The following is a 27,448-nucleotide window of genomic DNA, read 5'->3' as shown; positions in this document are numbered from 1 at the left end:
TAAAAGAAATGGATGCTTTTATTCAACCTGAGTTAAAACCACAATGAATCATATCAGAGTTCATGGGAATCATAATAAATGACTAGTAAACCACTCACAAAATCAAAGCTATCAACATACTAAGATCACACATTAATTAGTGCTATAGTTCAAAACATACCCTTTAACTTATTTAGCACGCAAAATAATCATAAAAGTAATGTCTATAAGCTCTAACCAAAAATTTTAAAAATTAAAAATAGCACAATTCTACAATTCTGATTTTACCAAGAAAATAAACCTTTTTTGGCACATATTATCCTATGAAAATGGAAAGCTGAGTCAGGCTGCTCTGCTTTTCACAGCACAAATAAGCATTCATGCTATCAGACTTGGGAAATTAACTCGGTGACAAAAATTCACTGGAAAATAGAATCCTTGGAAAAATGGGGTCAGGTGCCATCCACTGAGAGGCAATGATAATGTGTGTCCTTGGTTATTAGCACAAAGTTAGGCAGCACACTATAATTTTAGCTACATGCAACTCTATAGGAACACATGTGGGTAAGGCCTGAAAGTTACAAGCAAGAGTGAAAAGAACTGCTGTGTTGGGACTGAGGAATGATGGGTGTTTGTTTTTCTTTAAACGTCATTTCACCTTTTAAAGGAAAATAAATCAAGTAGGTAGGTAAAAATTACTGAAATAAAGAGATACTAAAGATCAGAAGACTGGCCAATTGAGAAAATCAAGTTTCATGATTAAGAGTGACTCAGGAAGGATGTCTTAGTTATGAAGGGGGTGGTGGAAAACAGTTTATATCTTTGGGTATTTATGGCAGGTCAGAATTAAAGATTTAACTTTTTCCCTTACTCTTTACATAAAAAGCTGGTTTATCTGAAAAAAGTATCAATCTAGACTTGCCAATAAAGTGGCACTTAGGCACTATATTACTGATATCTACAACGACCTCCTGGAGGCACAAAAGACCCTGAAGGGCTTTTTTGATCAGCAAAACAAAAACAGAAAAGCAAAAAACAGTTAATTTTTGTTTGGTCAAGTTTACTCAACCAGACCACCTTGATACCAACAATGCTGGAGAGCATTTGGCAAGAGCAGGGCCACAATGCCAAATTCCTTGGAAAGGTAGACTTCTTATGATACTTTCATGGATTGGCAAATTTGTGGGGTTTTTTTGGTAGTAGCTTTTGAGAATGTTAGTTTCTGGCTGGGGCAGTGACTCACACCTGTAATCCCAGCACTTCGGGAGGCGAAGGCAGGTGGATTGCTTGTGCCTAGGAGTTTGAGACCAGCCTGGGTAACATGGTGAGACCCCATCTCTATTTTTATAAAATTAAAAAAAAAAAAAAGAGAGAGAATGTTACTTTCCTATAAAGCCATGATACCCTAAGTACTAAGACATGTATGTTGTTATCCTTTCCTTCATAACATTTCTCATAACCTGTAATTTACTTCTCATCTGTCTCCCCTAAAAGGGCAGGGGCCTTGTCTATTCCGTTCATTACCATATACCCAGCACTTAATAATGTCTGGTACATGTAAGTGTTCAATAAATATTAGTTGAATGAATAAATGAAGTATGAATGAATCTCATACAGCCCAATAGACCTGGAGGAAAAGTGAAAACAAACAAACAAACAAACAAACAAACAAAACCCTAAAAAATACTTAAGGAAGACAGATAAGCAACAGTTCTATCAGTTGGGGTTATTAGACTTGATGCCAAAAAATTTACCATCATTCCACAACTGACAATGGTTGTTTAGAGATTCAAAATATCTGAAGGATTTCAACTGAAAGTTAATATAAAACAGTGTTCTCTGGAAGACTCATTTACAAATAAGTTAATTAAAGGCCTGTTACTAAACCAAGGTACAACAGGAGCCTAATGTTTTGTTTGTTTCAAGATGGAGGAGACTCTGCTGCATACACTTGGAGGTCTAGATTTCCATAGAGGGCACGTAGCATATTGAGGACCTTTTCTTGAATAGTGTCAACTTGGTCAGAAGGACAGTAATCATCCAGACTTGACCTAGAACCAAGAGAAAGAGAAAGAAGAAAAATACACATAGGATAAAATCATACTGTGAGGAAAAGCTGCATGTGTTCATTTCAATGTAAAACAGAAATTAAGGTGTGCTGAATTTTGGATTAATATCAATTGAAAGCTAGTAAAGGTTTACCCCATGTTAGGCACCTTACATAAATTATGTTCTTTAATTTTCACAGCAACTCTATGAAATAGGCACAATTATTATCCCTTTAAAGAAATCTGAAAGAGATTAACCTGTGCAAGGTGACATGCGGTGTGCGCCTTAATGCTTGATTGCTAGACCACTGTTTGCCTGAAAGTGAGATGTTGCTTGGGATTACAGGGGCTTATTATCTTAGCGATGGGACATCTTTTATTATGTGTGTGCTAGGGCTAGAAATGATGAGGGTCGAGGTTTTCCAACTGATAAAAGGATCCTATTTCTAAAAATGATTTGTTAACTACAAAATTATAAAGGATCCATGGCTTGGTCCAAAATGAAATGTGGCGATGTGCTGGTGTTGGATTTACTTTCCTAGGCAGTAGGAAGCAGAAAAGAGCAAAGAAGGTTGGGGGCAGATATCTGTATTTTGGGAGTCTTTCCAGAACTTACCAACTGCAACCTGAGTTGCACTGGGCAGTTACAATGCTGCTGCCAGTTACAACTGGATTAACCAGTGTCTCCTGGTTCCGGATAAGGGTGAATAAAGCCTTCTAGAGGACAGAGTGAGAAGAGCAACACAGAAATCTTTATAGAAGGAACTGGAATTAGTTATCTGGCCTACTCCTTAGTACAAGTATTTCAAACCTAAAGAGATAATCCGTAAGACCACTGATAAACTCATTTTATGCTCTAGTGACCAGGTTATTTTTGTGGCTTGATGCGAAAATTTAAGACACAATAAATAATAAAGAGAAACTTTATTTTTTATTTTATTTTTTGAGACAGAGTCTCGCTTTGTTGCCCAGGCTGGAGTGCAGTGGCGCAATCTCGGCTCACTGCAATCTCCGCCTTCTGGGTTCAAGCAATTCTTCTGCCTCAGCCTCCTAGGTAGCTGGGATTACAGATGCCTGCCACCATGCCGGCTAATTTATATATTTTTAGTAGAGATGGGGTTTCACCATGTTAGCCAAGCTGGTCTTGAACTCCTGAACTCAGGTAATCCGCCCACCTTGGCCTCCCAAAATGCTGGGATTATAGGGGTAAGCCACCACGTCTAGCTTGAGAAACTTTATTAAATAGTAACATATACATATGGAAAAAGGCCTATTTTATTTTTTGAGACAAGAGCTTCCTGTTGTTCAGTGGCATGATCATGGCTGATTGCAGCCTCAACCTCCTGGGCTCAAGCAGTCCACCCACCTTGGCATCCCAAAGTGCTGGGGTTACAGGTGTAAGCCACTATGCTCAGCAAGACCTACTTTAAAGTGTCATATGTAAAAACTCAATTTATAAGTCTTAACAAATAAAGGGTATTGCAATACTTTTGGAAAGATTTTTGACTTTTTTTTTTTGAGACAGGGTCTCATTTTGTCACTCAGGCTGGAGTGCAGTGGTGTGATCTTGGCTCACTGCAGCCTCAGCTCCACAAGTAGCTGGGACTATAGGCACATGCCATCATCCCTAGGCTAATGTTTTGTGTTCTTTTGTAGAGACACGGTTTTGCCATGTTGCCCAGGCTGGTCTCAAACTCCTGAGCTCAAGCGATCCACCCACCTCCAACTCCCAAAATGCCAGGATTACAGGTGTAAGGCCACTGCACCTGGCCAATTTTTGACTTCTTTAAACACTATTAGAGTGGTTCTTGATGGGAGCTACTCCCATGAGGGTGTTTTGAAAATCTCTTAGTACATTTTTGATTGACGCAATGAATAGGGGATGCTATTGACATTTAGGGGACTGGGATAAGAGGGCTGGGCTGCTACAGGGCTTGCAACAGGCAGGATCATCCTGCAATATGAATAGTTGTCCTGTGTCTTGAATATTTTCAAAGTCTATTGAGTACTCATGTAAGTGAAAAAGTGATTTTTAATGTTTTGAGCCTATGATATAGTTTGGCTGTGTCCCCACCCAAATCTCATCTTGAATTGTATCTCCCATAATTCCCATTGCAGTGGGAGGGACCTGGTGGGAGATAATTGAATCATGGCAGTGGTTTCCCCCATACTGTTCTTGAGGTAGTGAGTAAGTCTCATGAGATCTGAGGGTTTTATAAGGAGAACCTCTTTTGCTTGGTTCTCATTGTCTTTGCCTGCTGCCATCCATGTAAGACATGACTTGCTCCTTGTCTTCCGCCATGATTGTGAGGCTTCCCCAGCCACGTGGAACTATAAGTCCAATGAAACCTCTTTCTTTTGTATATTGCCCAGTCTCAGGTATGTCTTTATCAGCAGTGTGAAAACAGACTAATACAGCCTAGAACTGGACACTTGTTTATATATAAAAGTATTTTTAAAAAATGCTTAAATATGAACTAAATTTTCCAGGAATGCAACTACTCTGTCAATTGGGGAAAGACTGGACTTTAACTGCAGATCCTTATGAAGAGGCTGTTCAATGACTGAAAAAATGTCATCATGGCAGTGCTGTTCATGGCATCTGGTCAACACATGGTATCTGTTTGCATGTGTAACTGCTACATTTACATCACGTAGTATAACTGCTACAGTACATTTTTAACTGCATCTCTTAAATATGTGAGTCTAGTTTGGCATTTTAATATATTCTATTACCAATTACTTTAATTCCTCCTATGTGTATAGGTATTATGTGTATAGTAGGCTACATTACCTATATATAATGTATATTATGAATATTATCTATATATATTTAAATTATATATAGGTAGGTTACATTATATGAGATTTCAGAATGATAAAAGGATATTACAAAATGTTTGTCATGAATTACATATTATTAGCCTGAGTACTTAAAGTACTTACTTTAGATTCTCATACTTCCATACAAAACCAGCCCAAAAATTAACACAGGAAAGCATTATTAAATTGTTATAACTATTCAGCAATTATATTCAAATTTAAAACATGGCAGCAGCTAAATAATTGGTAGACACAGAAATGAGAATTCTTGTGTTCATCTGAATATTACCAATGTCAAAGACAAGATAACAATAACTACGTTGTTTGCACATCATCACTAACAGGGAAGAGAAAGGGCCAGGCACAGTGGCTCACGCCTGTAAGCTCAGCATTTTGGGAGGCTGAGGCGAGCGCATCACCTGAGGTCGGGAGTTCGAGACCAGCCTGACCAACATGGAGAAACCCCGTCTCTCTGAAAAATACAAAATTAGCCAGGCGTGGTGGCACATCCTGGTAATCCCAGCTACTCTGGAGACTGAGGCAGGAGAACTGCTTGAACCTGGGAGGCAGAGGTTGCGGTGAGCCGAGATTGTGCCATTGTACTCCAACCTGGGCAACAAGAGCGAAACTCCATCTCAAAAAAAAAAAAGAAGAAAAAAAAAAAGAAAAAAAAAACATGGAAGAGAAAATACAACATCTAAATTTTGAGCTGAGTAGGTAAAAAAATTTTGTATTATTTTATTAGTAATCATATTTACCTAGAGATTGTATTAGTTTCCTACTGCTGCTATAAAAAATCACCACAAACTTAGTAGCTTAAAGCAACACTAATTTATTATATAGTTTTGGAGGTCAGAAGTCCTAAAATAAAGGTGCTCACAGGGCTGCATTCTTTTTGTAAGATCCCAGGGATAATCTGTCCCCTGGCCTTTTCTAGCTTCTAAAGGCTGCCTGTGTTCCTTAGCTTGTGGCCTCCACCTTCAAAGCCCGAAGTGTAGAATTTTCGAATCACTCTCTGATTCTGACCCTCCTGCCTTTCTCTTCTAATGACCCTTGTAATTACATTGGGCCCACCTGATAAATCCAGGATAATCTCATCTCAAAATCCTTGAGTTAATCACACTGCGAATTTCCTTTTGCCATATAATGTAACATATTCACAGGTTCCAGAGATTAGGATGTGCACATCTCTGATTTGCCATTATTCTGCCGAACACACTTACCTTGCAATTGTCACAAGAGTAGGATTTGGTAAATTTTTCAGTAAATAATGCACAGATTGAATAAGACACTCTATTTCTTGTTCTGTGCTGATATGGTGAGGAAGTTCTGAATAATCGCAGGTTAAACCAGCCTGGTGAACCTGAAAATAAGACAATTAAAAATTACACTGTATGACAGTTGTTTTTATAAGCTTCTTTAATCATTAATGGCCTTATTGACAAATCTTTACTTTTATTGATACATAAGAGATGTGCATATTTTCAGGGTACATGTGACAATTTAATACATTCATAATAGCATATAAAGATCAAATCAGGGTAACTGGGATATCCAACACCTTAAATATGAAAAACTTTTAATTTTTAATATTTTTATGCATTGGGATTATTTTTTCCCTAACAGTTTCTATGTCATAAAAGTTATTTGCTCTCTGAAGTGTTGGTAGAACTCGCCTATATGCCTGTCTGGGCCAGATGCCTCTTTTTAGAATAATTCTTTAACTACTTCTTTATTTTATGATTATTAGGCTTGGGTCAATTTTGGTAATTCACATTTTCTATCAAATTATCCATTTCATCTAGATTCTAAAAAGTTGAGGCCAGGCGTGGTAGCTCATGCCTGTAATCCCAGCACTTTGGGAGGCTGAGACAGGCGGATCACCTGAGGTCGGGAGTTGGAGACCAGCCTGGAGAAACCCCGTCTCTACTAAAAATACAAAATCAGCCGGGCGTGGTGGCACATACCTATAATCCCAGCTTCTCCTGCTAAGGCAGGAGAATCACTTGAACACGGGAGGCAGAGGTTACAGTGAGCCAAGATCGTGCCATTGCACTCCAGCCTGGGCAACAAGAGCGAAACTCCATCTCAAAAAAAAAAAAAAAATTGTACATATTCTTATCTCATTTTTAACACATTATTTTACTTACTTTTTAAATATTTATATGTGCACCTAGTACTACATTCAAAGCTTTGAGAGGATACAAGAGAAAATATTTATCCTACCTTATTTAACCAAACTGTTTTCTTGTGTATCCTTTATGTATAACCATAAGCTACTGCTATCTACCTATGTGTTTTAAATTTGAATGGAATATGTTCTAGTCTTAGCACTAAACTAAACTTGCCTGAAAGTTAGAAGTGGCTCACATGCTACCATTTTGCAACCTTAACTTTAATGTTTTGAAAACTGGAACTTAACTACGTCATAGTTTTGCCTAGAGTACACAAGTGCAAAGTATGAAAAAACACACTAATCAAATATTTTATTGGAGGCTTTGGATACACATCAACAATTTAACTGGCAATGATCAGTCAGTGTGATAAAAGGATGAATTCTGGATGTTCATTTTGCCAAAATGATAAAACTATTTAGCGTTCTATCTCTGCAGCTGTAGGGCATATCATAATGGATTACATAATCTGTGACTGAGCCCTAGCCATTCCCTGCCCCCCAAAAAACATCAAACCCACCCAACGAAAAAAACCCAGATGCAATGTAATGATTAAAGCAGACCTGCCTGCAGACATATTTGATAATATTGTATGAATTCAAAGCATTTTCTTTCTCTTTTTAAATTTGACACAAAGTCTCACTCTGTTGCCCAGGCTGGAGTCCAATGGCAGGATCTCAACTCATTGTAACCACCCAGGCTCAAGCAATCCTCCTGCCTCAGCCTCTCAAGTAGCTGGGACTACAGGTGTGCACCACCACACCTGGCTAATTTTTGTATTTTTTGTAGAGATGGGGTTTTGCCATGTTGCCCAGGCTGGTCTCAAATTCCTGGGCTCAAGCGATTTACCTGCCTTGGCCTCCCAAAGTGCTGGGATTATAGGTATGAGCCACTGCTCCTGGCCTCAAAACATTTTCAAACCTTAAGTATCTTATAACGATCTTCTTAATTACCATTTTTAAAAAGTGTAAGTCTTGGAAGTGTTTATTCAGGGCAATTTGAATGTATGCTCCCAGGGAAAAAAAAAAAAAAGTTAAACAAAAAAGTTTAAGTCTTGGATTTGCTTAGGTTTCACCAAAATATTCTTTTGCTTTGCTCATTATATGGTTTGGCTGTATCTCCACCCAAATCTCACCTTGAATTGTAACTCCCACAATTTCCACATGTCATGGGAGAAACCTGGTGGGAGGTGATTGTGGGGGTGGGTCTTTCCTGCACTGTTCTCATGATAGCGAATGAGTATCAGGAGATCTGATGGTTTTATTTATTTACTTTTTTTGAGACAGAGTTTCACTCTTTTTGCCCAGGCTGGAGTACAGTGGCATGATCTTGGCTCACCGCAAACTCCACCTCCTGGGTTCAAGCGATTCTCCTGCCTCAGCCTCCCGAGTAGCTGGGATTACAGGGATGCGCCACCACGCCCGGCTAATTTTGTGTTGTTCATAGAGATGGGGTTTCTCCATGCTGGTCAGGCTGGTCTCGAACTCCCGATCTCAGGTGATCTGCTCACTTTGGCCTCCCAAAATGCTGGGATTACAGATGTGAGCCACTATGCCTGGCTGGAGATCTGATGGTTTTAAAAATACAAGTCTCGCTGCACAAGCTCTCTCTTCTTGTCTGCTGCCATGTGAGATGTGCCTTTCACCTTCTGTCATGATTGTGAGGCCTCTCCAGCCATGTGGAACACTAAGTCCATTAAATCTCTTTCTTTTGTAAATTGCCCAGTCTTGGGTATGTCTTTATCAGCAGCGTGAAAACAGACTAATACAGTAAATTGGTACCAGTAGAGTGGAGCACTGTTGAAAAGATACCTGAAAATGTGGAAGCAACTTTGGAACTGGCAGAGGTTCGAACAGTTTGGAGGGCTCAGAAGAAGGCAGGGAAATGTTGGACAGTTTGGAACTTCCTAGAGACTTGTTGAATGGCTTGGACCAAAATGCTGATAATGACATGGACAATGAAATCCAGGCTGAGGTGGTCTCAGATGGAGATGAAGAACTTGCTGGGAACTGGAACAAAGGTGACTCTTGTGATATTTTAGCAAAGAGACTGGTGGCATTTTGCCCCTGCCCTAGAGATGTGTGGAACTTTGAAGTTGAGAGATGATTTAGCATATCTGGTGGAAGAAACTGCCAAGCAGCAAAGCATTCAAGAGGTGACTTGGGTGCTGTTAAAGGCATCCAGTTTTTTTTTTTTTTTGAAATGGAGTCTCGCTCTGTCACCCAAGCTGGAGTGCAGTGGTACCATCTCGGCTCACTGCAGCCTTTGCCTCTCAGGTTCAAGCGATTCTCTGCCTTATCCTCCTGAGTAGCTAGGATTACAGGTGTGCACTGCCACACCCAGCTAAGTTTTGTATTTTTAGTAGAGACGGGGTTTCAACATGTTGGCCAGGTTGGTCTTGAACTCCTGGCCTCAAATGATCCGCCAGCCTTGGCCTCCCAAAGTGCTGGGATTATAGGCGTGAACCACTGTGCCTGGCCAAGGCATTCAGTTTTAAGAGAGAAACAGGGCATAAAAGTTTGGAAAATTTGCAGCCTGACAATGTTAAAGAAAAGAAAATTCCATTTTTTGAGGAGAAATTCAAGCTGGCTGCAGAAATTTGCATAAGTAACGAGGAGCCAAATGTTAATCCCCAAGACAATAGGGAAAATGTATCTGGGGCATGTCAGAGACCTTTGCGGTAGCCCCTCCCATCATAGGCCTGAAGATTTAGGAGGAAAAAATTGTTCCATGGGCAGGGCCCAGGGTCCCAGTGCTGTGCACAGCCTAGGGACTTGGTGTCCTGTGTCTCAGCCATTCCAGCCATGGCTAAAAGGGGCCAACATAGAGCTCGGGCTGTGGTTTCAGAGGATGGCCTTGGCAGCTTCCGTGTGGTGTTGATCAAGCCTGCGAGTGCACAGAAGTCAAGAATTGAGGTTTGGGAACCTCTGCCCAGATTTCAGAAGATGTATGGAAACACCTGGATGCCCAGGCAGAAGTTTGCTGCAGGGGCAGGGCCCTCATGGAGAACCCCTGCTAGGGCAGTGTGGAAAGGAAATGTGGGGTCGGATCCCCACTGAAAGTCCCTAGGGGCACTGCCTAGTGGAGCTGTGAGAAGAGGGCCACTGTCCATCCTCCAGATCCCAGAATGGTAGATCCACTGACAGCTTGTACCGTGTGCCTGGAAAAGCTGCAGACACTCAACACCAGCTCATGAAAGCAGCCAGGAGGGGGGTTGTATCCCGCAAAGCCACAGGGGCAGAACCGCCCAAGACAATGTGAACCCACCTCTTGCATCAGCGTGACCTGGATGTGAGACATGGAGTCAAAGACGATCGTTTTGGAGCTTTAAGATTTGACTGCCCCGATGGACTTCAGACTTGCATTGCCCCTTTGGGCCAATTCCTCCCATTTAGAATGGCTGTATTTACCCAATTCTTGTACACCCATTGTATCTAGGAAGTAACTAACTTGCTTTTGATTTTACAGGCTCATAGGTGGAAGGGACTTGCCTTGTCTCAGATGAGATGTTGGACTGTGGACTTTTGAGTTAATGCTGAAATGAGTTAAGACTTTGAGGGACTGTTAGGAAGGCAGGATTGGTTTTGAAATTCGAGAACAGGAGATTTGGGAGGGGCTAAGGGTGGAATGATATGGTGTGGCTGTGTCCCCATCCAAATCTCATCTTGAATTGTAACCCCCACAATTCCCACATGTCGTGGGAGGAAGCCGATGGGAGGTGATTGAATTGTAGGGGTGGGTCTTTCCTGTGCTGTTCTCATGATAGTGAATGAGTCTCACGAGATCTCACGGTTTTAAAAACAAAAGTCTCCCTGCACAAGCTCTCTCTCTTGTCTGCCACCATGTGAGACATGGCTTTCACCTTCCGCCATGACTATGAGGTCTCCCCAATCATATGGAACTGTAAGTCCATTAAATCTCTTTTGTAAATTGCCCAGTCTCAGGTATGTCTTTATCAGCAGTGTGAAAATAGACATCTCTTATTTTAAAGAGTATCAGCAAATTCTTATAAATTCAATCAATACTTAAATCAATACTTCAACTTTAGTCAAACACAGTGGTCTGACTGTATTCCATAAGTAAATAAAATATGCAAACCCAGCTTACTGAAGTAAGAGAAAGACCACACTAAGAGGAAGGAGACTTGGAAGTCTTAGCCCTGGCATCAAATCTGAGAAAAGTCACTTGAACATTTTAAGCTATAACTTTCTCATCTCAAGTACCAGGTCAAATGGGAAAATATATGCTTCAAAGACTGCAAAATGATATACAAATAAATTATGACTAAAAGTATCTTTGGCCATAGCATTCAGATCCCTGTTGACAAACAGCTAACACATTTAAAATGTGCTAGTCACAGCTCTCTCTTTTTTCTTTGTCTTGTGGTTTTTACAAACGGAAAAGTTTTTAAATAGGGAGGAAAAGAAGGAAGGCAGAAGGCAGTATAAATACTCATCAATAGAAAATGGACCATTTTAGAAATTGTGTACTTTTCTTTTGTCTGGTGAAGAGAGATCCGACCACAGACAAAATTACAAAAAACACACAGGACTTTTGCTTCATACATAAAATTGAGAAAAAAATGTTTTTCCTGGAAGACATTTTCAGGAAAACAGTATTCTGTTTCAATGTATGTATTTTTTTCACTCATTTCTTTTCTTAATAATTGTTTCAGACTTCACAGGAACACAAACAAAAATGAACCACTTTAACAAAAAGCAAATTCTTCTACCCAGAAAATTGTCTTTACAAAGGGTCAGTTTTACATGTTAATATAAAATATTTACCATTTCATAGTCTGGTACTTCCATCCGTTTTTTCAAACTCTGTACAAGGGGAACTAGTGATTCCATTCTGGAAAAAAGCCATCCCACTCAATTAAACATCACAACCACTACAACTAATATGACAATAGCAAATGATACATTATACTAACATTTACCATAATAACATGCTTCATATGGCACTTGGGAAATAAAAGATAAAGCTGTTCAAATATCTTAAAATATTAAGAAATAAATGTTTCCTGTTTTCTTACCCAAAAGATTACATATTGTGTTAAAGACTAAAAGTGAGCATTCAAGAAAATGAGATTTCTTCTTCAAAAATGGGAAGTTCTACTGACTTTAAAAATTATTTTGAGGCCAGGTGCGGTGGCTCATGCCTATAATCCCAGCACTTTGGGAGGCCGAGGCCGGCGGATCACTTGAAGTCAGGAGTTCGAGACCAGCCTGGCCAACGTGGTGAAACCCTGTCTCGACTAAAAATACAAAATTAGCCAGGTGTGGTGGTGCATGCCTGTAATCCCAGCTATTCAGGAGGCTGAGGCAGGAGAATTGCTTGAACCCAGGAGGCGGAGGTTGCAGTGAGCTGAGGCCGCACCATTGCACTCCAGCCGGGGTGACAAGAGTGAAACTGTCTCAAAAAAAAAAAAAAATTATTTTGATTAGCAAGAAAACTAAGTGTTTTTAGCATGCTGTGATGAAAAAAGGCTGTTTCCTGAAAGCTAAAAAAAAAAAAAAAAAAAAAAAAAATTAAGGACACGTTTATTTGTATATACAATTATTATTACTATTGAGACAGGATCTCGCTACCACCCATGCTACAGGGCAGTGGTGTGATCATGGCTCACTGCAGCCTCGAACTCCTGGGCTTAAGGAATCTCCCACTTCAGCCTCCCGAGTAGCTGGGACTATAAGTGAACACCACCACACCCAACTAATTTTAAAATCTTTTTGTAGAGATAGGGTCTTGCTATGTTGCCCAGACTGGTCTTAAACTCTTGGCCTCAAGTAATCCTTCCACCTTAGCCTCCCAAGTGTTGGGATTTTACAGGTGTGAACCCAGGCCTAGCCAGTAAATACAATTATAATTGGAAAAATCCTACATCATCTGATATAACATTGATGCATTTTTTTTTTTTTTTGAGACAGAGTCTCACTCTGTTGCCCAGGCTGGAGTGCAGTGGCACGATCTCGGCTCACTGCAAGCTCCGCCTTCCAGGTTCACGCCATTCTCCTGCCTCAGCCTCCCAAGTAGCTGGGACTACAGGTGCCCGCCACCACGCCCGGCTAATTTTTTGTATTTTTTAGTAGAGACGGGGTTTCACCATGTTAGCCAGGATGGTTTCGATCTCCTGACCTCATGATCCGCCCGCCTTGGCCTCCCAAAGTGCTGGGATTACAGGCGTGAGCCATTGCGCCCGGCCACATTGATGCTTTTAAGGTATTAAGTTTAGGTGGACCTTTTGGAAGCTCTGATTGGCTAATGCTTCTAGTGTTTTAATTCCTCCTCCACAAATATTCACGAATTTGCTGGGAGTAAAAAAAGAAAGAAAAAAGGAGGCATGGAGGCCTGCCTGCTTGCCCACTTGTCCTGTTACTTTTTCCTTTTAATTAATGACATTTTCTAGGCTTCTGGACCCTAACACCCACCTCACTTGCCTAGACATAGTGAAGCCTCCATGCCGAGGGTCTGGCTCTTTAGGGTCATGGTTGGTTTGGGGAGGCTTTTCTTTCAGTGTCATCTACTTTTCCTTTATGCTATTTTTTTCTCCCTTCAATACCAAGCACAGTCTAAACTCACTACTGTTGCAGTCTCATCATATCTTCAAGTCTGTGATAGAACTCTCTCCTGGTGATGAGGAGCTAACTCAGCATGCTCAGTAGGCAGAGTGGGTTTCAGCGGAAGTCTGTGGGCTGGACTTAGGATTCCAAGGTTTCCAGGCCTATTTTGTTGATGTTGAAGTTTTAAACTTAGCTTGAGACTTCATGAAATAACAAAATAATAGGTATTTTTCAGTATTTCTAGGAAGACTCCTGTCCTGTGACTTATTTTTCTATCTCCCTCTTCTATCATTTCAAAAAACAGGGAATCATTTTAGAACCCTATACTGAAGAGGAAAAAGCATTAACTGATTTTTTTTTTCTTTCTTTTTTTGAGACAGGGTCTCCCTCTGTCACCCAGGCTGGAGAGCAGTGGTGCGATCTCAACTCACTGCAGCCTTGACCTCCCAGGCTCAAGTGATCCTCCCACGCTCAAGTGATCCTCCCACCTCAGCCTCCCAAGTAGCTGGGGCTGCAGGTGCATGCCACCATGCCTGGCTAATTTTTTGTATTTTTTTGTAGAGACAGGATTTCACCATGTCACCCAGGCTGGTCTCGAACTCCTGAGCTCAGGCGATCTGCCCATCTTGGCCTCCCAAAGTGCTCAGATTACAGAGGTGAGCCACCACGCCCGGCCATTAACTGATGTTAAAGTGCCTAATCAATACTTACTGATGTGATTAATATTACTGTGAATTATTCTTCCACATCACTGCTTTGTTAGTGTCAATAATTAAAGCTTTATGATGTTTACATTTTAGGGATGTTTCTGAATATTTTAAGTAAAAATTACAATGAGTATTTTGAATAGATAATACGTGCACATAGCAAAAGAAGTAATTTCTCACTCATACTTCATCATTTAGCCATAGAATTCCTCTCCCCAGAGGCAACCACTGTTTCAGCTTTTTCCATATTCTTCTAGAGATCTGCTGAATTATTTTTAATAACCAAAACATGACAAATCTTAGTGGCTGTTCATGTTCTGGACTAAAGTACTATTGATTCTAATTTCCCATTTTATCTTGCTACCTTACAAGTGATTTTCTTTTGTTTACACCAGAGAGAATAATATGACAGTTGGTGGGAGATTAGTTTCAAAATAAGCTAGTTCTGGTTTTCCTATGCTCATGGGGACAAAAAGTTTGTCTGATGGTTTTATTTTAGTTTTCTGGCTGTTTGAGATTACATGATTTAAGAATTATTTTAGAGAAAAATCACTGTAATATTTATGTCAATATTCTTTCACTCCAGCTTCAATACCAAAGGCTTTCACTCAAAAAGAACTTCTCTCTCCATTCTTTCAAGGTAATATGAACAGTCAGTCAAATAAATGACCTGATGGAGAATCTAGCCTTCAAATACTGCTCCTTCACGTCAAGAGATTGAAAATACCCTTCCACTTGTGTTTGGGTTTTCCTTAAAAGAAGCTAAGTTTTCGCTTTTTTTTTTTTTTTTTTTTTTTGAGACGGAGTCTCAAAAAAAGTCCAGTCTCCACAGGCTGGAGTGCAGTGATGCAATCTCAGCTCACTGCAAGCTCCGCCTCCTGGATTCACGCCATTCTCCTGCCTCAGTCTTCCGAGTAGCTGGGACTACAGGCACCCACCACCATGCCCGGCTAATTTTTTTTTTTTTTTTGTATTTTTAGTAGAGACTGGGTTTCTCCGTGTTGGCCAGGATGGTCTCGATCTCCTAACCTCGTGATCTGCCTGCCTCAGCCTCCCAAAGTGCTGGGATTACAGGCGTGAGCCACCACGCCCAGCCAAGTTTTCGCATTATAATTTACTTGTCAAGTAATTTACTTTTCTGTTGTTAGGTTAGTATTTTTTTCTTATTCTACTCAGAACAGGGAATGCCTATGTACTACTCATCTTTAATTCTCTTTAAGACCTTGTATAGTATCTCATATTTAGGGGCAGCTACCATACAAAGACTAAAAACATGCCCACTTACTATGTGACTTGGGGCAATTTACTTAACCTTGGTTTCCTCATCTATAAAATTGACATAATAATAATAAAACCATAAGACTGTTGTAAGGAGTACATGAGATAAGGCAAGGAAAAATCTTAGATAAAGGGTACACAGAAAACACTCTACTGTTGAAATTTAATACTAATTCTTTTTTTTCTCTCTTTTTTGAGACAAGTCTCTGTCACCCAGGGTAGAGTGCAGTGGCATGATCACGGCCCACTACAGCCTCAAACTCCTTGGCCCAAGCAATCCTCCCACTTCAGCCTCCCAAGTAGCTGGGAGCAGTGGCTGTAGTGGCTACAGGTAGGTGCCACCATATCTGGCTAATTAAAAAACCTTTTTTTAGAGACAGGGTCTTGTTACATTACCCAGGCTGGTCTGGAACTCCTGGACTCAAGTGATCCTCTCCTGCCTCAGTGTCCCAAGTAGCTGAATACTACTTTTTTAAAAGCAATGTATCTTGCAAATTTAGGAACATATCTAGGACTGAAAGTTAGTAGAGTTGGGGGAAAAATGTTTGAGAGTCTTACCCAGGGTTTGAAGCCCATCTCTGTACCGTTTCTTCATCATCACCATCACACAAATCAGCGAAAGTGGCTTCTAAATCCTCTAATTGATGAATTCGAGTATCAACAATATCTACCAAATCTTCCTTTAAATACATCGAAAAGCTGAGATTATATAGTTATTCTTTCAAAAAATAAGCAACATCCCATTACAAAAAAAAACTTGGCTCTATTAGTTAAAACATAATTTTCAAGTACTAACCATGGGCTTCACCAATACATACACACACACACACACACACCCACACACACACACACATACTTTGAGCAGTCTTTGAGATCACTGTGGTAATTTGCAAGATATTATTAGTTATATGATAAATGAATAAAACCCCAAAGAAACAAATGGAGGATACCTCTGTTAGGTTGGTGCCAGGTTTCTTAAATTGGTACAGCTCTTGTAAGATTTTGTACTCTTCCTGGAAAACAAAACAAAAAATCCACATACCAGAAAAAAAAAAATGAAAATTTTTTAATGATATGCTTTAAGGAAGAGACAACCTTCCTTGTGATACAAGAACATCTTAGATAATTATTTAAAGGTATGTATGGGAGAATCAGGCAAAATGTATACTTCAGATTTTTATTGTAATAATTTTATTGTAAATATTGTAAAATTTTGTTTTATTGTAAATATCACTTCTTCAAGGCAACTCTATCCAGCTGGGCATGGTAATACTATGTAAAAATTACCTAAGGAAGCATACTTGGTGGCTAATGGGTCACGAGATGAAAATATTTTAAATAATATTCTGCTATATAAATGCCATATCCTAGGATCTAAAGAGCCTTAGCTGTTTACAGGAAATATACATACCTTTAATAACAACAACAAAGAACTCCCTATGTTCACTTTGCAGCCATTTCTCTAACAACAGAAGAGAACTCTGAAGTACAAAGGCAATACTGGAGGTAGAATGTCAAAGACATAGAACCTCGGTCAGGAGGCACCACACAAGGGGAGAAAGAGGCTTGCTATACAAACTTTGTAGGATAATGTTTCCCCTTGTTTAGCACAGCTACATGGATCCATGATATAGGTGGGTACACCTGGCCCCAGTAATCCTATTTAGGAGTATTCTCAGGAAGAGGTTATACCCAAGGGCTAAAATTCATTAAGCACAATGTTGTGGCTTATCTTCAGTGCTTTATTCATTATAACAATCCTGAGTTGGGTATGATTATTATTCTGATTTGATACTTGAAGAAACTATGGGTTGGAAAGGTTAAGTAATTTTCCTAAGATCATATAGCTAATAAGCAGTAGAGGTAACAACAGAACTTAACTCCCCTAACTTTTGAACATGCTTCTTTTTTATGAGATGGGGTCTCGCTGTCACCCAGGCTGGAGTGCAGGGGTGCGATCACGACTCACTGCAGCCTTGACCTCCCAGGCTCAAGTGATCCTCCCATCTCAGCCTCCTGAGTAGCTGGACCACAGGCACGTGCCACTATGCCTGGCTAGATTGAAAAAAAATTTTTTTTTTTTTAATAGAGATGGGGTCTTGCTACGTTGCCTACACTGTTCTCAAACTCCTTGGCTGAAGTGGTCCTCCTGCTTTGGCCTCCCAAAGTGCTGGGGTTATACGCATGAGCCACCATGCCCAGCCTGAACATGCTCTTAAAAAAAAAAAAAAAGATGAACATCTGTCTCTCCTAATGATATTTAAAAAATTGCTACTAAATAATAAAGTGTAATATATGCTTTTTAAAAAGTCCATTGTACCAAAGGGTATTTAGGCTATACAAATCCTTGTGTTCCCAGGTTTCCTGATAGCACTCTAAAAGGAATAACTGCCACTGAATTTCTTATGTAACCTTCTAGAAACTTTCATTACAAATATTTATTACAAATATTTAGGTGAGTAATCAGGCACATCACTGTTTAAGGAATAATCTGTTACACAGGATTTATATATAGAATATCGCTGGAAAGATACACAAGAAACTGATCACCTTATTTGTTTCTGAAGCAAAGAACTGAGGGAATGGGGATAAGAGAGTGCTGTTTTTCAATGTACACTTGTCCCTTGGTATCCGTGGGGGATTGGTTCTGGGACCTCCTGTGGATACCAAAATCTGTGGATGCTCAAGTCCCTGACATAAAATAGTATAGTATTTGCATATAACATATGCATACCCTCTCATATACTTTAAGTCATCTCTAAATTACTTGTGGTATCTAATACAGTGTAAATCCTATGTAAATAGTTATACTGTATTGTTTTTTATTTGTATTATTTTTTACTCTTGTATTGTTATTTCTAGTTGTTTTTTATTTTTTCTGAATATTTCCTATCTGTGGCTGGTTAAATCCAGGGATACAGAACCCACGGATACAGAGGGCTGACTGTACATACCTGTACTGTATGACTTAATTTTTATCCATCACCCATGTATACATTACCCCAATTAATAAACGCAAAATAATGAATACTATCTAGAGCAGGAGTTGGCAATCCACAGCCTATAGCCTGTTTGTGTATGGCCCTCAAGTTAAGAATGGTATATACAACTTTAAAAGGTTTAGAAAACAACAGAAAAGGGTATTAGTAGAGAATGTGAACCCCAAAGCCTAAAATAATTGCTAGCTGGCTGTTTAAAGAGTTTGCTGGTTCCTCATCTAGAGAAAAGCCATACAATTCTCAAGATCTATGTGTTAAAAATACAATTATTTACCTGAGTGAACATTTCTTTGAAGGGATTTTTGACTGAAAAAAAATCCAAGTCAATATCTAAAACAAATGCCTTCCCTTTCTTCAAAATTTCCAGAATTTCCCCAGTGCTGGCAGCAGTCTGGCATTCCTGATTTTCAGAAGAACATGAACATGATGGTTCTAGGCAAGTCTGGTCACTTCTCTGTGTTGCTGTGTCCTTTTCCAGTCCTTCTGAAGAAGAGTCACAGTTAGTAGAGGCAGTGTTTTCCGAATCTTCCAGGGCTAGCTTTGGTTTCTTAGCAGAAGACACTGCATCGTTTTCTTCTTGATTGTTACAGAGTTTATAAGGTTTTACCATAATTACATCCAACTGTAAAGGTTTTTGGTTCTCTAGCTGGTCTTCAGGTACATACAGACCATCACTTAGGAAGTAATGATCTGCACTTGTAACCCTGAATCAGAGGAAAAAACGATTTTTAAGAAGAATGGGCAAATCAGTTGACATTTCACTATGGTATGGCAGAAATATAAGAACGGACCTATTTGACAAAAACTGAGAGCAGTCTCTAGTATTTATACTTCCTGTTCTTCTGTAGAAATAGCATTCCTCAAATTCTTAGCTGGACACACAGCTGCCCCATATAAAGACTACATTTCAGTCTGCCTTGCAGCCTGGTGTGGCCATGTGATTAAATTAAGGCCAGTGGTTGTGAATGGAAGAAAAGCATACAGAGCTTTGCTCTCCTGTTCCCTGCTGACTGGCATATGAACACAGAGGTGGCAAGCTACCCTAGACTATAAGGACAAGGGCAATATTCTAGAGACGGTGGTGCAAAAAGGTAGAAGGAACTAGGGTTCCCCAAACTCTAGAACTGCCACATAGGCCTGGACTGTGTACACTGAATTCTAATATAAGAATAAACTCTCTTGTTTAAGCCAGTGTTCCTTTGTTCTCTCTCATAACAGCTGAATCTTTATCCAAAAAATCATGGAAGAGAAAAATTTCATCTGGAAATAATTTCTCTTAATAGAAACTCCCCCTGACATATTTTAGAGCTTTGTTAATTTCTACATAACCATAATATTTTCAATATGAAAGGTGACTTGGTAAATACTTCAAACAGTGAAGCCAAATACTTCTTCTAGAGGCATGCCTTACCCACCTAAAATCATGGTTAATATTTATTTCCCACTTGACCTCTCCCAGCATACACAGCTATAAACTGTAAAAGCTATTTTCCAAAAATAGATTAATGACATAGTAAAACTAATGTCCAAGCTTATTAAAACTGTACAACCCTAAGATGAAGCTGTATCCCCCAACCTAAATTAATATTCTTTTTAATAACAGCAGTTCTCCCATGTTCCTATCATACAAACATGCAAGTATTTGTCAAACTGCACACCAACATGTATATGTGTCTCTTCCATACATTTTTACTTGCAGGATTAACCAAAGTCATGAATCAAAATCTTCCAAAATTGTTAATCACACATGGAGTTTCAAATGTGTGTCAGATTGCTGAAAATCATTTGATTTTGTAGGTTAAATCAGGCCTACTCACTGAAGTACTCAATAAAAACCCTACTACTATTTCACATATACCAGTAGTAATATGTACAATATTTATATGCTGAGTCTTAATTATTTCTTTTGAATTATATCTGAAATAAATACAATTTTCATATATCACAACAAAGCTATTTGTGCAAACGACAAGAATATATACTACAAAAGTTAATTGTATCATTAAGAATAAATTAGAAACAAAGTATCATTTTCAATGAGGAAGACTATCTGATTTTCAACGTATTACCATTTCACTCCATTATCCTTAAGGTTCTAGAAAGTTATGGCTATACTGTTTAAAATATTTATCCCATCACAAGAGAATTTTAAAGTCAAGAACATGTTGATATTTCTAAAAGTATTATAGTATCACAAGATACACAAAACACTGTTAAATAGCTTATACAATAAAAACAGTTGCACATTTATCTCAAGTCAGAGGATACTGTAATTTACTTTAGACTAAGTACTTATCTGAAACTATATTATAAACAAAATTAAAGCCCCAAATCTACTTATTCAGCAGTTGGATTTATAAAAAAATCAAAGTGAGATAATTTTGCCCTTTCACTGCTAATTATTGTTTTTTTGTTTGTTTGTTTTTTGTTTTGTTTTTGAGACAGAGTCTCGCTCTGTTGCCCAGGCTGGAGTACAGTGGCATGATCTCAGCTCACCGCAAGCTCCGTCTCCTGGGTTCACGCCATTCTCCTGCCTCAGCCTCCTGAGTAGCTGGGACTACAGGCGCCCGCCACCACGCCCGGCTAATTTGTTTTTGTATTTTTAGTAGAGACGGGGTTTCACCGTGTTAGCCAGGATGATCTCGATCTCTTGACTTCGTCTTCTGCCCACCTCGGCCTCCCAAAGTGCTGGGATTACAGGCATGAGCCATTGCGGCAAATTCAGCAGACAACAGTTATATTGACAGGAAACAGTAAAATGTACTACTGAATATATACATCTATAAGACACCTCAATGGCTTAAGGAGTTAATCACCAATGAAGCCCAAATTCCAGAGGATAATGATCACATTCAAAATCTAATTTGACCAGCAACTAAATATAAATGGTACATGAAGAATATCAAGAGACTTAAAAGTTTGTTCTTCGTGTTTTGAGAACTCTTTGGAGAAGTCGAGGCTTAATCTGACCCTATTTGTGTGCAGAGACTTATGAAATTATAGGAATCCAAAATAAGATAGAAACATTCAATCACTTCCATATTCACAAATATGAGGAAATTACCTGATTGTTGTGGTAGAAGTGTCTTTGCCTACTAAAAAGTGGTGTCTGCCCTCTCTGATTTGCTGAGCCCATGTGGGATGAAACCATATTACATGTGAAAAATGGCCAGCATAAACTGCAGGCATAATCCAATTTTCAATACTTAATTCTCTGGAAAAGAAACATAGAGACAACATTAAAACTTTTATTTTTATTTTTTCCCAAGTGTAATTTTATCCACAACATTTTAAGACCACAGGTCTCAAAGTGTGGTCCCTAGAGTGGTTCCTGAGACTTTTTCAGGGACATCACTATTACAAAACTATTTTCATGAAAATACTAAGGTATTATTTCCTGTTTTCATTTACTGACATTTGCAAAGATGGTGCAAAGGCACTGGTGGGTTGATGTTCCAACATTAATTAAGGCAGCAGCACCAAACTGTTAGTAGTTACTATATTCTTCATTACCAACCACTGCCAAAATAAATAAATAAATAAATATAAAAGTCTCATTCGAGAACATCTTGATTTTATTAAATTTCCATCCTGAGTATACATTTTTAAATATTATGTGTGGCAAAATGAGAAATGCACAGAAAGCTCTCCTGCTACATAGTTTGAAGCATAACAGTTGTCTCAAGGAAAAGCACTTGTGATTGAACTTCGAGGTGAACACCATTTATCTTGAAAGGAGTGGTCAAGAAACTATGGTTATTCACACTTGATACTGAATTGCTGAATTCTACATTTCAAATAAGCTTTAATAAACTACTACTTTTCAAGTTTTGGCGCACTATCAAAGAATATTCACAATTATCTGAAAAGGCTATCAAAATATTCTTTCCTTTTCCAATTACATGCCCGTGAAAGCCTGAATCTTCATCATATATTTCAACCAAAACAACATATGGCAATGGACTAAATGCAGAAATAGACGTGAGAATCCAATGGTCTCTGTAAAGGCAAATATTAAAAGGATTGAACATTGGCTAGACTGTTTTTGTAAACAAAGTTTTTTTGGTTTGTTTCTTTTAAGAGATGGGGTCTGGTTATGTTGCCCAGTCTGGAGTGCAGCAGCTATCCACAGGCTTTGATCACAGCCTGGAACTGCTGGCCTCAAGTGATCTTCCCACCTTAGCTTCCTGAGTAGCTGGGACTACAGGCTCATCCACCATGCCCAGATTGTAAATAAAGCTTTATTGGAACACAGCTACTGTCATTTGTTTACACAGTGCCTGTGATTGCTTTCACACTACAAAGGCAAAGATTAATAGTTGCAACAGAGACCATATAGCCAGCAAACCTAAAATATTTGCTAATCTGGCTCTTTAAGAAAGTTGTCAACACTTGTTCTAAATAAAATGAAAAAGACAAACAAAAAACCCCCAAACCCATGAGTTTAGCAAAGTCTATTTCCTATAATTGCTTGTTATCTACTGCAAATTGTACTTCAAACACAAAAGACCATGAATAAAATCACATATTACCCAAAGAGTGTTTCCTTATCAAACACGGTGTCCGCTGGCATATTCACAGGAATAAGGAGGTCTGGATGTGAGTCGAAATGTAAAAAACTTACATTACTGGCAGGAAGATGCTTTGAGCCTATGGCCCGGTATATAAAGGGTAGAACCTGTAAAAGACACAGGCACACAATAAGAATTAACACTGAAACCATGAGCACACTCTCAACTGCAGACTGAAAAACAATGCTAAATAATGCACATAATTGAAAGCATACTATGTTGCTGTAAAGTGGAAAAACATAAAATTTGTTTACTGTAGATGGTGCAGATGATAATCTCAAGCATTACTTTGTCCTGAGAACTTCCAACCTGCATCTCCAGCTGCCTTCCTGCTGCCCCCTTGAACTCAACAGGTCATGTGGGGAAACAGACCAGGACTGGGGCTCAGGAACAAACTACGGCTTAATGCCTGTTCTAACATTAACTAGGTGTTCAAGGTACCCTAGGTCTCAAAGTATTTTTTTTTTTACTTTAAAAAGGGATAGGGTCTTATCAGTTGCCCAGCCTGGAAAGCAGTGGTGTGATCATGGCTCACTGCAGCCTTGGACTCCTGGGTTCACGCGATCTTCCCACCTCAGTCTCCTGAGTAGCTAGGATTACAGGCACGCACCACTACGCCCAGCTAATTTTTTCACTTCTATTTTTGTAGAGATGGGATTTCGCTCTGCTGTCCAGGCTGGTTAGGGTCTTTTTGGTACCTTTAGAATGGCGGGGTTGGGCTAGGCGGTCTGTAAAGGCCATTTCTCCTCTTACCTCTTCTCTAATTCTAGGTTTAATATCTAATTTGAAAGCACCGTCTAACCTAGGCTTTCTCATTCTCTCAAGGTCATAGACACTATATCCAGGTCCTGAGAAACCTATCTTCCTCTCCTATTAGCTGTCACCATCAGTAAATCCCTCTTCTTTTTTAACATCCAGAGAACTGCCTCCCATCTCAAGCCTACTGATGCTACTTTAAAACATATTTATTAGATCCATGGGCCTCCTTTGTTGACTTGGAAAAGTCTAGATTAAGACACCAATTCGGTTACTGTAAATCAGCACGGCCATAAACATGGAAACCCCTTTTAGTGTTTATTTATGCAGGGCACCGTGTTAAATTTTTTTTTTTTTTTTTTTTTTTTTTTACGCAATATGGGCTGTGCGCAGTAGCTCACGCCCGCAATCCCAGCACTTTGGGAGGCCGGCGGGGGCCGATTACGTGAGGTCAGACGTTCAGACCATCCTGGCTAATGTGGCGAAGCCCCGTCTCTACTAAAAATACAAAAATTAGCTGGGTACGGTGATGCGTGCCTGTGGTCCCAGCTACTCGGGAGGCTGAGGCAGAAGAATCGCTCGAACCCAGGAGGCGGAGGTTGCAGTGAGCCGAGATCGCGCCACTGCACTCCAGTCTGGGTAACAGAGAGAGACTCCGTCTCAAAAAAGAAAAAAAAAATTTTTTTTAAACAGTATGCACACAATAATACTCCTAAGAGCCCTGTGAGTCCTACGATTACTGTCCCCATTTCAGATCAGAGCCCACGTTCCAAGCATAAAGCCTCCCATCTAAACAGCAGGGCTGTGGTGGCGATTCCAGGAGACACCTGGAAGCCAGAGTTAACTGCAGGTTAAGGACACAGGGCTCTGCAGCCAGACTGTCCGGTTTCGAATCCCGATGCCACCTTTTGTTTGGTTCTGGGATTTGGGGGCAAACCGAGGTAAATAAGTTGCCCCGACTCGTAGGAAGCGCCCATAAATGTCAGTTCTCATTCTTCCTAGTTAGCTGTTTTGGGGTCCTCTCCACAGCAACGGAATAGGGCAGTTTAACTCTGGTTAACTCTCTGGCCTCCGATGCTAAGGTTGCGCCCTCTGCTTGGCCCTCTGAGCGTCAGGGCTTCCGCTGATTCTGCCCCAGAGCCCTGTTGCCGTCCGCTCACCTCCTGATGATCCTCCACCACCCACACTGGGAGCTTGGGGTAACGCCGGAGACCAGCGCGCCCTCCCGCGGAGTCACTCATGTTTTTGCGCCCGTCAGTTTTGCAGTAAAGCGGTGGCAGCTGGAGAAGACCCGGGGAAGCCGGCGCCTCAACCCGGCCAGCTCTCTCCGAGCGGAAGCGCTCCCTCACCCGGTTGCGTTTTCGGATTGGAGGATGTAGGGGGAGGGGGCGCGAGCTCCAAAGAGTCTTTGGCTGACGATTGGTGTAGACGTCCATCGCTTTCGTTGACGCGCCAATCACCGCGCACAAGGCCCTGCGGTGGGCTGAAGAGTTTTCCCTCCCTTGGCCCAGCTTTCTCAGGTTTGCTTTTTAATTCCCTCGGTTTCCTGTTCCGGAGGCGCGGGCGGTGCCACTGTCTTGGTACCTGCAGTAGTAGCCTGGCTTTGCTCTGACGGCAATCTCGCGGCCCGAGAGCCTTTTATAGGTAAAAGGGGTACTTTGCAAGTGTTAGAAGAGAGTTTCCGAGTGTCAGGATTTAAACGGGGCTGGAGTCTCCGGGGCTGGGGTGAAAAGCGTCCGGGAATTGGGGTCGGGCAGCCCCACTTCAGATCTGCAGCTAAGGGCAAAAGAGCGACCCTAGGCCTGGATCCCGCAAATAAGTGGAAGTGAAAAAGGAGACCTTTCATTCATTTGTGGAGCACACACTATGGTCCAGGCCTGGGGCCGCCCGGCTCTCGGAGGGGAGTGAGATCCTGAGCTCAGCGCCTGCCTCGTGGGGCGTACCATCTGGCGGGAGATGCAAACAGTAAATGTGCAGTTATGGATCAGGATGAAGGTGACTGCCCTGCAGATCCACCTGGGGAAAGAGGGAGTTCTCAATAAAAATGTAGTCACACTTTAAAATTCTTTTTACATGCACTGACGTTCTGGCCGTGTTAACTATTCAAGACAGCTCCTTCAGTGTCTCTGCTTCCAAACCGCAACCGAAAGAGACGGACGGAGAAAAGAGAGTTACTTTTCCAGGTGCAGTGAATTCCTTGACTTTTGAATTAAAGTCTGCATCCACAACACAGCCGGACTATGCCTTCAATAGGTCAATTTCATGATTAGTATTTTTAGATTTTCTAACTACTGAAACATCCATGAGGATCTGGCAGTGAATGTTCAGCTCTTGTTACACACTGTACAAGAGTGTTCATGACCCTGACTTTTGCCCACCTCTAGGTGCGGCACACACCTTTGTGTTCCCCTAAGCCCGGCACATACCTCTTTTTTGTGTGTTTATTGCATTATTTTGTATTTTTAAAACACTTACTTGTATGTGGGTTCTGAGTTCCTTGAATCCTACAGGCTGTGTGTCTTATTATCTCTGAGTCTACAGGGCCTGGGACAGTGCTTCCCATGTATGGGCTCATTAAATATTGCATGACTCAGTGAAAAGGTCTGCTTTCTGTTGCGGAGGTACATGGAAGGGAAATGTACAGTAGCAACATGGAAACATATACTATTGGTGAGACAGTAAACATTTATTGACCACCTACTGTGTGTAGGTTGCTTTTCCCGGGGATGTGAAGGATACAGAAATGACTGTGAATCAACCCATATCATCAAGGAGCTGATAATCTAGTGGAGGAGTTAGACATGTGCATACTTCACTATGATATGAGGCAGTCTCTGGTAAGTGCTGTAAAAGGATTAAGTATTAGACTAAGTCTAGAGGGAATGGCATTACCTAAGGGAATCAGGAAGGGCTTCATAGAGGAGGTGGCATTTAAGATTGGTAGATGGATAGAAAATCACTGGGCGGATTCATACGTTGGGAGATTTTTTAAAAAAATTTTTTTTTTGAGATGGAGTTTCGCTCTTGTTGCCCAAGCTGGAGTGCAATGGCGCGATCTGAACTCACTGCAACCTCTGCCTAGGGTGGGAGATTTTAGAGAGGAGAACAGGAGCAAAGAACTAGCTGGTTCTTTGTACTCGAATGGTAATCCGTCGGGAAAACATGGGGTAGTAGGGTCTTTCTGGAGAAGGTACTGGAGAACAAGCCTGGGTCCAGAGTCAATAGGGCCTTAAATGCCAAGCACAGAGTTTGAACTTGATTCTGTTGGCAGTGAGCAGCCTATGGTGGCAGGAGCACCTGTCTGGGCCCCAGGTTTATCATGAGGGTACTGGACTGGGTAATAGTAATAAGGAGTCAGGCACAGTGACTCACGCCTGTAGTTCCAGCTATTTTGGAGGCTGAGGTGGGAGGATTGCTTGAGCCCAGGAGTAAGAGACAGCAGTGAGCTATGATTGCACCACTGCACTCCAGCTTAGGGACAGAGTAGACTTTGTGTCTTAAAAAAAAAAAAAATCAGATATTATTTGGTGCCTATTATTTATTAAGC

The 27,448-nt window shown here is 40.5% G+C and overlaps 2 protein-coding genes across 16 annotated transcripts in view; one reads left to right on the top strand and one right to left on the bottom strand.

Moving 5' to 3' along the window:
* On the bottom strand, positions 1–25,263 carry C19H5orf22 (chromosome 19 C5orf22 homolog). Its single transcript, XM_004059000.5, has 9 exons — positions 25,062–25,263; positions 23,107–23,252; positions 21,639–21,788; positions 18,849–19,278; positions 16,526–16,588; positions 16,134–16,255; positions 11,812–11,878; positions 6,074–6,213; positions 1–2,030 (listed from the first exon to the last, which is right to left on the bottom strand). Exons 1-9 carry the CDS (start codon positions 25,140–25,142, stop codon positions 1,901–1,903), a joined length of 1,329 nt encoding a protein of 442 aa, XP_004059048.1. The 5' UTR covers positions 25,143–25,263; the 3' UTR covers positions 1–1,900.
* A 96-nt stretch (positions 25,264–25,359) lies between these two features.
* The window catches only part of DROSHA (drosha ribonuclease III), a 135,427-nt gene continuing 133,338 nt past the window's right edge, over positions 25,360–27,448 (top strand). For 3 of the 15 annotated variants that reach the window (XM_019013348.4, XM_004058998.5, XM_019013347.4), the window contains exons 1-3: positions 25,365–25,545; positions 26,010–26,084; positions 26,612–26,738. The gene's annotated coding sequence lies outside the window, so the exon portion shown is untranslated. Of the gene's footprint in view, positions 25,546–26,009; positions 26,085–26,611; positions 26,739–27,448 lie in introns of all 15 variants that reach the window. The other 12 variants (XM_055367598.2, XM_019013349.4, XM_055367595.2 and 9 more) reach the window with 7 other exon arrangements.

This window comes from Gorilla gorilla, chromosome 19 (assembly GCF_029281585.2).
Source record: "Gorilla gorilla gorilla isolate KB3781 chromosome 19, NHGRI_mGorGor1-v2.1_pri, whole genome shotgun sequence".
Classification (NCBI taxonomy): domain Eukaryota; kingdom Metazoa; phylum Chordata; class Mammalia; order Primates; family Hominidae; genus Gorilla; species Gorilla gorilla.
The sequence above is the reverse complement of the archived record's forward strand: the minus strand, read 5'-3'. Positions and strand labels throughout refer to the sequence as shown.

What these genes read in the sequence shown, in the direction of transcription:
- C19H5orf22 (XM_004059000.5), bottom strand. Translation starts at nt 25,142, where the DNA reads ATGAGTGACTCCGCGGGAGGGCGCGCTGGTCTCCGGCGTTACCCCAAG. An exon ending in TGGTGGAGGATCATCAGGAG is followed by an intron (nt 23,253 to 25,061) that starts GTGAGCGGACGG and finishes TGTCTTTTACAG; the next exon opens with GTTCTACCCTTTATATACCG. An exon ending in AAGTACCAGACTATGAAATG is followed by an intron (nt 6,214 to 11,811) that starts GTAAATATTTTA and finishes TCTTATTTTCAG; the next exon opens with GTTCACCAGGCTGGTTTAAC.